Source organism: Limulus polyphemus, unplaced genomic scaffold (genome assembly GCF_000517525.1).
Source record: "Limulus polyphemus unplaced genomic scaffold, Limulus_polyphemus-2.1.2 Scaffold1304, whole genome shotgun sequence".
Taxonomy (NCBI): Eukaryota; Metazoa; Arthropoda; class Merostomata; order Xiphosura; family Limulidae; genus Limulus; species Limulus polyphemus.
In genome coordinates this window covers 229,228-240,101 of record NW_013666914.1, presented here as the reverse complement: position 1 = coordinate 240,101, position 10,874 = coordinate 229,228, and the positions used below count along the sequence as shown (strand labels likewise).

Sequence of the window (10,874 nt, the reverse complement as noted above, 5' to 3'; positions counted from 1 at the left end):
ACACCATCTTGAATATACCTCAGATCTTTAATTTATTTTATACACCATCTTGATTATACCTCAGATCTTTAATTTATTTTATACACCATCTTGAATATACCTCAGATCTTTAATTTATTTTATACACCATCTTGATTATACCTCAGATCATTAATTTAGTTTATACACCATCTTGATTATACCTCAGACCTTTCGTAACGGTTCTGAAAATTTTAAATATCTGTCATAAACATTGTCATAAACTTACTCATGTATGTACTCCTGAAGATTCTTTAACAGACTAAATTTTAACTTGCGTTAAAAATAGGCGAAGCTGTGAAACCATTTTGAATCAATAAAGTTATATCCTATTTTCTTCTTTTTTTAGCATATATAGATAAATTTAAATATATTATAAATGTTTACCAATTTTTACTTATAGCCCATCGGTCACAGGAGATGCTTTTTACATTGAAAATACGGAATACCTTCACTATTCACGATACGTTGTGTCCAAAGTCCTAGAAAGACTATAAGGAACGTATCATTGGACAATCTATGTGGCAGGAAAGCCGGATTATTTTTTATACTGTTGAATGTACTTCATTGTGCAATAAACTCAATGTATGTTTTGTTTTTTGTCAGGTTTTTCCCAGCCACAATTACTAGCTGAGAATGGTAAGTTCCGACCTATAAATTATTTATACAATTAGTGGTAAAGCAAACGTAAAACTCTATTATTTTTTTTCAAAATGTTACAGCACCTTTAGTTTAATACATATTCCAGTACAAACTCTATCTTGTTTCGTTTAGCTTCTTATTTTTCGCTTAGTTAATTAGGAATCGAGTAATTAATTTAGCATGAAGAACGAAAGTGATTGTTTTTCGAAAAAGACTGTTTAGTTTAAGGGGGCCACCTATCATGAATATGCAAAACAACAGTTTTGAAGACCTTTATTAGATATGAGTCAAACATTGTTTATAAATTCAATCTCTTATAAACTGCTTTCATGAAACTTTTTTGAGCTTTTATTACCTCGCGTGGGCCTACCATGTGCTCTTGATTACCTACACACACACACTCTAGTATGTAGTACGTGCTGACGAAGATATTAGAATCAAGTTTAATTCTCCCCCATAGTAACAGCACAGTATCGAAAAAAATGTTTTAATCAGTTCTCTGGCGCTTTGGTTCTGTTTTACTCCATCCCTTAAAAATGACAAGTTTGGCCTGTCGAAACAAGTGGATATTTTATTTTGTCAATTCATTAATCACTTATGCATTATTATAGCGATGTGTTATTACCACTTTATACAATCACTATTTGTTTGTTTTGAAGTTAAGCACGAAGCTAGACAATGGGCTATCTATACTCTGCCCACCACGGGTATCGAAACTCGGTTTCTAGCGTTGTAAATCAACCACTAACACTATCTAAAACATTGAACTGTGTGGTCAGGGTGCATATTACTTGGCGGATTTCACCTGATACGCCCCCCCCCCTAGTGGCACAGCGATATTTCTGCAGACTTACAAGCTTTGTGCTTAACTACAAAAAAAATCTCTTGATATCATTAGTATGAAGTTTTACCACTGCGTAGTAAACGCAGAATTTGATCTAATAAGATTTAATATAATATAAAACTAGGCAAGCTTTACAAATAGAAACATAAATTGGCTACCTTCCTTAACTAAACTGCAGAATAATTATTTATTGCAACATGAAGTCTCACACCATTTGACACTCCTATATCAAGAGATATAAATGCTTAAGCACAGACGTATTTCATGCTATACATTGTTTGAAATCCTGTTGTTAATGTCATAAAGCAGTAAAGCCTAAGGAATCTATGTACGATGAGTAGTTTACTAGTCATGTACAGTTAAAGGTTATATAAGGTGTTTCTCGTGAGTTCAACGATACATGTTATGTTAATATGTGCCCCTGTGTTTTTGTAGGTACAGTTTTTCTCCAGTATGGGAAAGAAACGAAACGTTCTGTTCTTCCGCATGAACTGACGACTCTAGACACGATCAGAGCTTTATTCGTTCGTGCTTTTCCTGAACATCTTACAATGGATTATCTCGATTCTCCATACATCCGGATTTATATCAACGATGTTTCAAAAGATGTGTTTTACGAACTAGAAGACTTAAGGTATGTTTGGTTATTTAAAGTTCGGTGATAGGGACGATCATTGTAACATAGTGCTCTACAATCCCGTGATTCCGACGAACAAAAACGGTTATTTTAACCTTAAGTCCTCAAGGTCATCTGGTGGCCTACTATTAATGTTCAAATCGACTAGGCTTCGCTTGAATGTAGAATGAGATTGAATGTAATCAAATCGTGATTTCTTCAGCTGGAAGAACGCCTACACTGTTGTTTGGGGCTTGGAATCGAATTGCACTTAGGCTCTGAATCTCATGCGTATCAAGATCAAAGCGCTTGTACTTCTTTCAGTCTATATAAGACCAAAACTTACGTTATCTCTGTAATTGAATTTTTTTAAATGCACCTATGCATTTTGAAAATAAAAAATGCTGTTGTACAGTATTATATTGTTAATGTCAACAGATGCGTTTTTGAAGAGTCCTAAAATTTTGTTTCGTACAACGCGACTGAATGTATGTATGCAAATTCAAGTTATTGCCGTGATTTTAGTGGATTTTTATTAACTACACACTATGGACCAGAATTAGAGAACCTATAAGGATAGATGAAAATACTGTTTCGACGGCTTTAGGTAGTCTTGAAAATATTACCTGTTAAAACAATAACAAAACGGCAAGTTTTACAATATTATCCAGAAGAACTTGGTCTCTCTTTACACGTCACAATATTTTCCCGAAGAACTTGGTTTTCCGGCAATACACTTGGAGATGTGCACTGCTTTATATATATATATATATAACTAACAAAAGTACCCGTCCACAGTGATGGGAAAAGTTTAAGTTAATCCCTCAATTTACATTATTTCATGGACTTTAAAAAGGTTTAATTGTGTTGCACTCTTGGTTTCACTCAGAGCCAAAGCTCTAAGTTACTTATACCGCCCACCGCGAAAGTAATTGTTGAGCATTTCATTCATGCTAAGAGCCGCTCAACAATAACATACGGCAAATCTACATTTTTATTATTAAGTTACGTCACATTTTGAAATATGCATGATTGTGTGATTAATTCCTAACAGTTAAGTGTAGAATATTCTGCTTGCGAAATAAAATTTAGCTTCAACCTTATTCATGCCTGATCTCCCGTCATTTCAAAGGTGAATGTTGAGCTTTGCCTGCGTGCGCAGCTTTTCAAACGGGAGACAGACGAACGCTCGGACAGACACCACGGTTTGCAATGTCACTTCCCCGATAGCTGATTGTTGATTGTCAAGATATAACTGTTTTTGGTTTTGATGGTAGTATATCTACACTGAAAAGAGCGGTGATTACAGTTTGTAAAGTAGAAGCCTTAGCACTGCAATTGCAGGCGGTCTTCCTTGTGATGGACCCAATAATAGTCGTGAGCACAGATGGACACATCGTCAACGTTTTCGTATCCTACCTTGCTGATGGCAAGAACAGTGATGCTTCCATCCTGAAAAGGTATGCTGTTACCAGATATAAAACAAGATAAAGAATGTATTCATAGGAGGAATTTATTTGTTATTGAATATTTTCTGAGACACGTAAAATTCTTACAAGATTTTGGTTTCCCAGTTAAAATAACAGATTACCTAAAAAAAATAGGCTAAAGCAACATCTAACAGGGAAACCAAACCATTTTGGAATGGTTATAAAGAGATCATTTCGATTGTCTAGTCTTGGAATTAGAAGAGTTAAATGTGGAGGGCCTTGGATAACGACATGCCTAACTCTTATATTGACACTTACCCATAGATTATTTGTGTTATATAATGCATTCCAGCTAACAGACACGAGAAAGAATAAAGTCTTACAGAGAAAATGGCTGCCACTTTTTTTCCAATCAAATAAACTAAAGGAGGGAGTTGAAAAAGAGCTAAGCTCATAGAGTGTTATATGGCCTATTTTATGAAATTACAATCATAATTTGTAGATCTTCTTGGCATAGCATCAGTTAGTTATCACCCATTACGTACCTACTATTGTCAGTGTCGCTCAGGAGCAAAAACAGTGTGATGTTCTGCTCATGCTGCATATGCTTCTGTGGAACTGTTCCACTTCACAAGTGCACATCCTTACTCCTTCTGTTCCACTTCACAAGTATACATTCTTACCTCTTCTGTTCCACTTCAACAGAACACTTCCTTACCCCCTCTGTACTTCACAAGTACAAATTCTTGACCTTTCTCTTCACTAGTACACATCTCTTGTCTTTTCTGTTCCACTTTACAAGTACATATCCTTACCCCTTCTGTTCCACTTCACAAGTACAAATCCTTGACGTTCTTATTCCTTTTCACCAGTACACATCTTTGCCCTTTCCGTTATACTTTATTAGTACACATTCTTGCCCTTTGTGTTATACTTGAACATTCTTGCCCCTTTTGTTCCACTTCCCTAGCACGCATCCTTACTCCTTCTGTTACACTTCACCAATGCACATCTTCATCTCTTCTTTTATACTTCACAAGCACACATCCTTGCCTTTCTGTTACACTTAACCGGTACACATCCTTATCCTTTATGTTCCACTTCATTAGTATATCCTTTCCCCTTCTGTTACACTTCACCAGTACACATCCTTGCCTTTCTGCACGAATGGCATGTACTTGTTGTAGTTGTCCAGGACGGATTCTGCTGACGAGAAAAATGCACATGTTGCAGTTGACTACATGAAATACTATTAGATTTTTTTATTATTGCTAGATAGAAACTAAGATTTATTTCAAATGAGTGTTATATAATACACAAGTAAAACCTACTAATATCTTACCTATCAATTTAATTTCAGAAATCACTACTGTAAATAACACATAGGTTAGTGGTCATCATCTTGGAAAGTACGATGTTTTGGAAATATAACATATCATAAGCAATCTATCCTATCTTTCACAACAGTTGTGCAAAGTTTTCATCTAAATCTGATAAAGGCCATTTTAGTATCCTATTTTAACTACCGTATTGACCCGATTATAAGGCGATGTTTTTTGATTAATAATTAGGCTGTAAAATGCACAGTCGTCTTATAATCGCGGCCGACCACAGGCCCCTTCTCCCTACTCTATCTTGTGTATTCCTGAATGTCCAGATACTATCCGTCTACGTCTACGCATGCACGCCAGATGTTTGCTCGACGTCGCTAATTCTTGCAACTACTCCATCTGCAGGTTGTTCGTTTATTGAATTGATTTTGCGTACCTAAAACAAGGACGTTATAACACTCATTATCTTTACTTTCCCATGGTTTCTGAAAATGGGGTCGCCTTATATTCGTGATTGCCCTATAATCGGACTAATACTGTATTAACCTGGTTTAATCATACGCTGCACAAAACAGCCAAATAATAATTGACATTCTTAATTATATACCTATAGCAAAGCAAGCCCACTGCTGTATAATAACGTTAAAATCCTTCTCTTAGTTTATTCTTATGTAAATCAAGTATTTGATTATTATTCATGTAATCTTATGTGCAAGGGTTTAGTCACTCGGATTTTGTTATAGATATTAGTCTTACACAGTATTGTCTTATTCCCCACTTTGAAGTAGATCACAGAGGTTAAAGTACTCCAACTTGAACTATGACTAGACTTAAAGAAGACATCTGAATGTTTCACTCATGCGCAGAACCAACCAGTCATAAGTAAACTGTGGATCCACTCTCCAACAAGTGGTACTGTTGTTCTAACATCTTTACAATTTCTGTCTATTCTGACTTAGTAGGATACCTGTTCCGAGAGTGAATTAGATACTTGTAGCTTTAAGCGGGTGTCTTGTCAGTGTGCAAAAAGGATAAGGCTAATCTGTTTGTCATACACCCAGTGAGAAGAATTTCACTAACAGCAAGGCACAAAACGTCTTGTCTGCATAGGTACCAAGAGCATTTTTAGTAGACTAAAAATACGTGGATCGGTCACACTTCACTTTGAAGTCTAATAAAAGGGGTATAGACATTTGAAAAGAATCTGTAATTATTTTCACACAGGAAAGCGACGCATGGTGTAAGTATGGTGTTGACAGAAATAAGCATTGGTGGAACCATTATGACGTCAGTCAAAATAGTGCCATTATTACTTTACATTATAAGAAGAATCACGTTCTACTACCTTTCGTGATTCCATATGCTGGTTGACCCTACTTTTTCAGTCTAACGGATGATAATTCCTGCCCTCCCCTCCGTGACGTTTAACAGATTGACACAAGAAGAGAAGATTGAGCGAATGAAGTCTGCATATTATTTAGACTTCAGTCCCATTGAGCACGTGTGGGCTGCTCATAGGAAGCACGTTTTATCCCGTTAAGTGATTAGACAATGAAGATGCTCCTGAAACAGTTATATCATATTTAAGTGAGGGTTATAAGCTGTAAAGTGGTAAAAACCATCTCTTAACAAATGTTCATTTACTTGCCCAATGCCCAATCATCTGCATTTCAAATCACGTGACAGATAATCAGATGATTGATTTGTTTCAAAAATGATGAGGGGTGGGGGTGGAGTTAACATGACTTTATAACAGAGTTGTTTGTTTGTTTTTACTTTATTATATCCAAAATATTTTAAATTTACTTTAATTGTTTATGCAGTGTATCTTTACCTATTCAACATTTTAACTCCACTAAGATTCCAAAAGCTGACCTAATGGTTCGTGTATAAAACATTCTTAAGCAACATGGATAGTATGGGTATCAGAGAATCTTCCAAACGTGTTAATTGCATGCCTGTATTAGAGAATCCTCAAAAAGTATGTTATATTGCGTGATCATAATTGATCCTACTTTGATTTTTTTTAAACAAACGAATGAGTTACTACAACAGTAAAAAGTAAATGAAAGGTGGTTTTACTGTCCCAATTCTGTTTATGTCTAATGATTAACCGCTTGGAAAAGTATTAAATGGAAAATTAATTAAATCAGTGTAAGGGAAAGAAAAATTGTGTAGTCAATGTTTTTGTCAAACAATAGTAATTGGGGAAATTAAACTTAATTTTGGTAAACTCGAGAAGTTTTAATGCAGTAAAAAATAAATATTGATATTATAATTAAATGATCAGCTAGATTTTTTTGATTAAATGGGTGCTGTTATGAATTATATTTAAGCAGAAGATATCTTAGACAGCAACAAAAACTTTTGGAGGGAACGTCTCTACAATAATATACAGCCGCTTAATTAAATGGATAAACATTGAAGAAGCTTTTAAAACCCTGGTTTTTCAAAACATAATAGACTATTAACTTTATTACCAATTAATAATTTGCTTCTAATTTACAAGGGAAGTTCGAGATGGTTCGGTGCTTCGAATCTACGAACAAAGTGTTAACCTCGACGAAGGATTCAGCAATTGTGACCAAGAATTGAATTACTTCTCGGAGCCTGAATTTGATTCGGAATATCAACATCAGCACATTCATCAAGCAAAGGTGCGGAGATGGATAAAAAAAGTTAACTTTAGCATTGTCATCAAAACACACACAGGGCACAATGAGTTAGTTGAATATTTGTCTTAATTGTCTCTAGAACATCCTCGCGCGAAAACAAGATCCGTTCATTAAATAGATGTATAAACGTTATCTCCTAACAGGACAAAAATAATTTAATTGGCTAAAGAAATACAACACGAGCTTAAGTTATATATCTTGAGATAGGTGGATATTTAATCAAAACATATTTTCAGATTAGGCAGTAAATGGCTTATAAAAGGGGGAGCAAATACAATTTAATCGGTGATAATTGGATGCTTATTAGCTTGTGTTTGAGCTCCATTTGAGGTTGGAAATGAAAAGAGACAAAAATAGCCTATGTAACACCTTAGAATTAATTATGCTCCGGTTGTGATAATAATATGTTATTTAATATTTAAAACAATCACAGATAAACAATCACTTGACGTTTCTTACTGCATTAATTTAAAAAGATCATGCACGTAGAATTATCACTTCCAATCGTAAATACCTTTAATCTGGAGTTATGCTTTTCTGTTTGGTTAATCAGTTTAACAATACATGATAAAGAATATATATGGGCAGTTAATCAATCTCCCCAAGGAACACCTTTTGTATTACTATATATAAGTTTGTTTGCAGTAAAGAACTTTTACCATTACACATATTCTGTTATTAATGATGAATTGTATGCGCAATTAGTCTTTGAATATACACATTTATATATATATTTATTTACATAATTTTTGAACTTAGATAAGCACATTAACAGTATAAATATTTATATATTTCTCAGGATTTAACAATGATTTATTGGAAACTTTGTAAACTGTACAGGTTAAATACTTGTTCTTCTACAATTAACACACACTCGTTTGTATACGAAGAAATGTTAAACTTCCATTCAGTGCTTAAACATTTTCCAACATGAATGACATGTTTAGACTAAAATTGATTTTCTTTTTTGTAAAGAACACGAACTTTTATTCATTTTACTATTTGATCATACAGATAAGACTAAATAAATTTTCCCCTTTAATTGTTTTGTGTGTGTGTGTGTGTGTTCTCAGCAGAGCGTGCGACCTTCTGCAAGTTCAGAACCATATGGCAGAGCAAACCCATACCCAACAGCGCCCGTAATGACGACAAATATTGACCCTGGTCCACCCTTAAGGTCCTATTCTCCAGCTCCATCTGAGTGGAGAAAAAGAACTCAGTCTGTTCCTGTTGCTGGTAAGAAGACAATATAGTCTTAACAAACTCTACTACGTGGTAAAGTGTTCAGTGACATTTGTTTAAATATTTTTAGTACACTCCTGTGCCCAATAACTCAAGAATATAAAAATTGGGCTGAATACATTAATATGACCACTGTTATGATGTAGTAACTGTTGAGTAGAATGTATAAAGCATGCAAAAATGAATAAATATTTATGAAGCTGTGATGAAGGCTACAAACCAGAGATTCAGTAAGGAATGTTATGATAAGGAAAGTTAACACATACGGTGCACGAACGGAAATTGATTGGTCTTGACATAACACTGGGCCTAGAACATCTGAAGGATCGTTTATATGAAGGTAATCTTCCACTTATCAAACTTTCATTTAAAAAAAATTAGAATATAAACTAGTGTCTCCTTGTGGTTTTAACGACATGCTACAAAAATCAGTATATTTAAGAAGTGTTTATCAAATAATGCTATAATATTTGAGAATTAGAATGAAATTTTAAATATTTCTTTGTATCGTGGTTGCTGCCCATAATATTGCCTAATGGATTAAAATTTAATTAAAACATACGAGATAAAAAGATGCATGATGTAACTTTCAGATAAGGCATAGCAAGGGGCACTACTCTTAAATGTGACCACATTCGATGTAGTAAAGTCATTAAGTCATTGTAACTCTTTCATTTATTATTGCTGATACTTCACAATCCTGAAAATTGAAAGTTTTTATTTTGATATTTTGTGCTATCAATTTCCGATAGCATTTGATGGTTTCACACACAGTATATTGTGCGTGCTTAAGCATTATAGCTATTTCATGTGACGATCTCTTTTCTTCTTTTTGTTCATATTTAGTTCAGCGTCTCTTTTCACCTTGCACACACCTCGATACTGTTTTTCTGCCGATGTGATGTTTCTCTGTATCTATATTCACAGAGCTTCCTCGCTACGAGCCTCAACGTGCTTACTCTGCAACACATGACCATCCTTACCATCTCCACGGCCAAAACCAGTTCATTCCCATGTGTGAAAGAGGCTACGAGTCAGGCTATGACTTCTCTCCCGAGCGTAAAGCACCACCAGTAAGTTATTCGGTGTCTCCAAGCAGACTAATCGAACATCAAAAATCGTTTGGTAGCTACGTTCCCCCCGGATATGAATATCCGGCATACTACAGGAGTCAGGTCTACAGACCTCGGTCTTATAGTGTCACTCCCCTGATTGATGAAGAGGCCAGGCAAGTTAACTAGCTACTAAGCAGTGGTAATAACACACATTAAAAACAAAAATATTATAAACATTATAAACAAAAAGATGTTGTACAAGAGGCAGGATAGTTGAAAAAAATTATGTCACTAGATGATATCGCAATAAATTGTTAGAAGGTATGAATATTATTTTAGTCAAAGTAGAACTTTTAATTAAACATGTTCAACAACCAGAAGTTAAGGAGGTTCAAAATTATTCAAAACCAAATCTTAGATTTAAAACATTAACAAACCATAACTTATAATTATTACCTGAAATAAAAAAACAGTTTATACTTGTTCAACGATGATGTTTTAAATGTAATGAAATTGTCACATTGTTATTACTCCAACTGACACACGAGGAATCTGACATTACTCATGAAAAAACAACATTTGAATTCATGATGAGTGGCTAATTGCTTTTTAAAGTTCAGTTAAAATAAAATATTATTAACTATACAATTACAATAGTTTTAACTGGATGACGGCCCGTAGAAATTATAAAAATGCGATTTCTTAAAGTGCAAAATTAGGGTTCTAATATGATTAGGAATTTTGAAAAATTGCACATGAAGTTTTTGGCTACGGTCAATTTTTCGGCTTAGATTGAAATCAGAAACAAAGACAAATTTTTGATAAGTGGAGAATAAAGACAAGTTATTTTCCATAAATTAAATGTAGAGATGAAGGGATTGTCCATAATTCAGAGGCGAGGGATAATTATCGAGCACTTTTCAGTGTAATTACCCATAAGTGGAAGAGATGCGAGGATAATTATCGAGCACTTTTCAGTGTAATTACCCATAAGTGGAAGAGATGCGAGGATAATTATCGA

The 10,874-nt window shown here is 34.4% G+C and overlaps 1 protein-coding gene across 6 annotated transcripts in view; it reads left to right on the top strand.

Annotated features, from left to right (window-relative positions):
- Positions 1-10,874, top strand: part of LOC106463024 (coiled-coil domain-containing protein CG32809-like) — a 117,566-nt gene that overhangs the window by 48,936 nt on the left and 57,756 nt on the right. For 5 of the 6 annotated variants that reach the window (XM_022390433.1, XM_022390431.1, XM_022390434.1 and 2 more), the window contains exons 3-7: positions 625-657; positions 1,940-2,138; positions 7,391-7,538; positions 8,630-8,792; positions 9,726-10,026. In XM_022390433.1, the coding sequence (XP_022246141.1) occupies positions 625-657; positions 1,940-2,138; positions 7,391-7,538; positions 8,630-8,792; positions 9,726-10,026 (844 nt within the window). The remainder of the gene's footprint in view (positions 1-624; positions 658-1,939; positions 2,139-7,390; positions 7,539-8,629; positions 8,793-9,725; positions 10,027-10,874) is intronic. The other variant, XM_022390432.1, reaches the window with a different exon arrangement.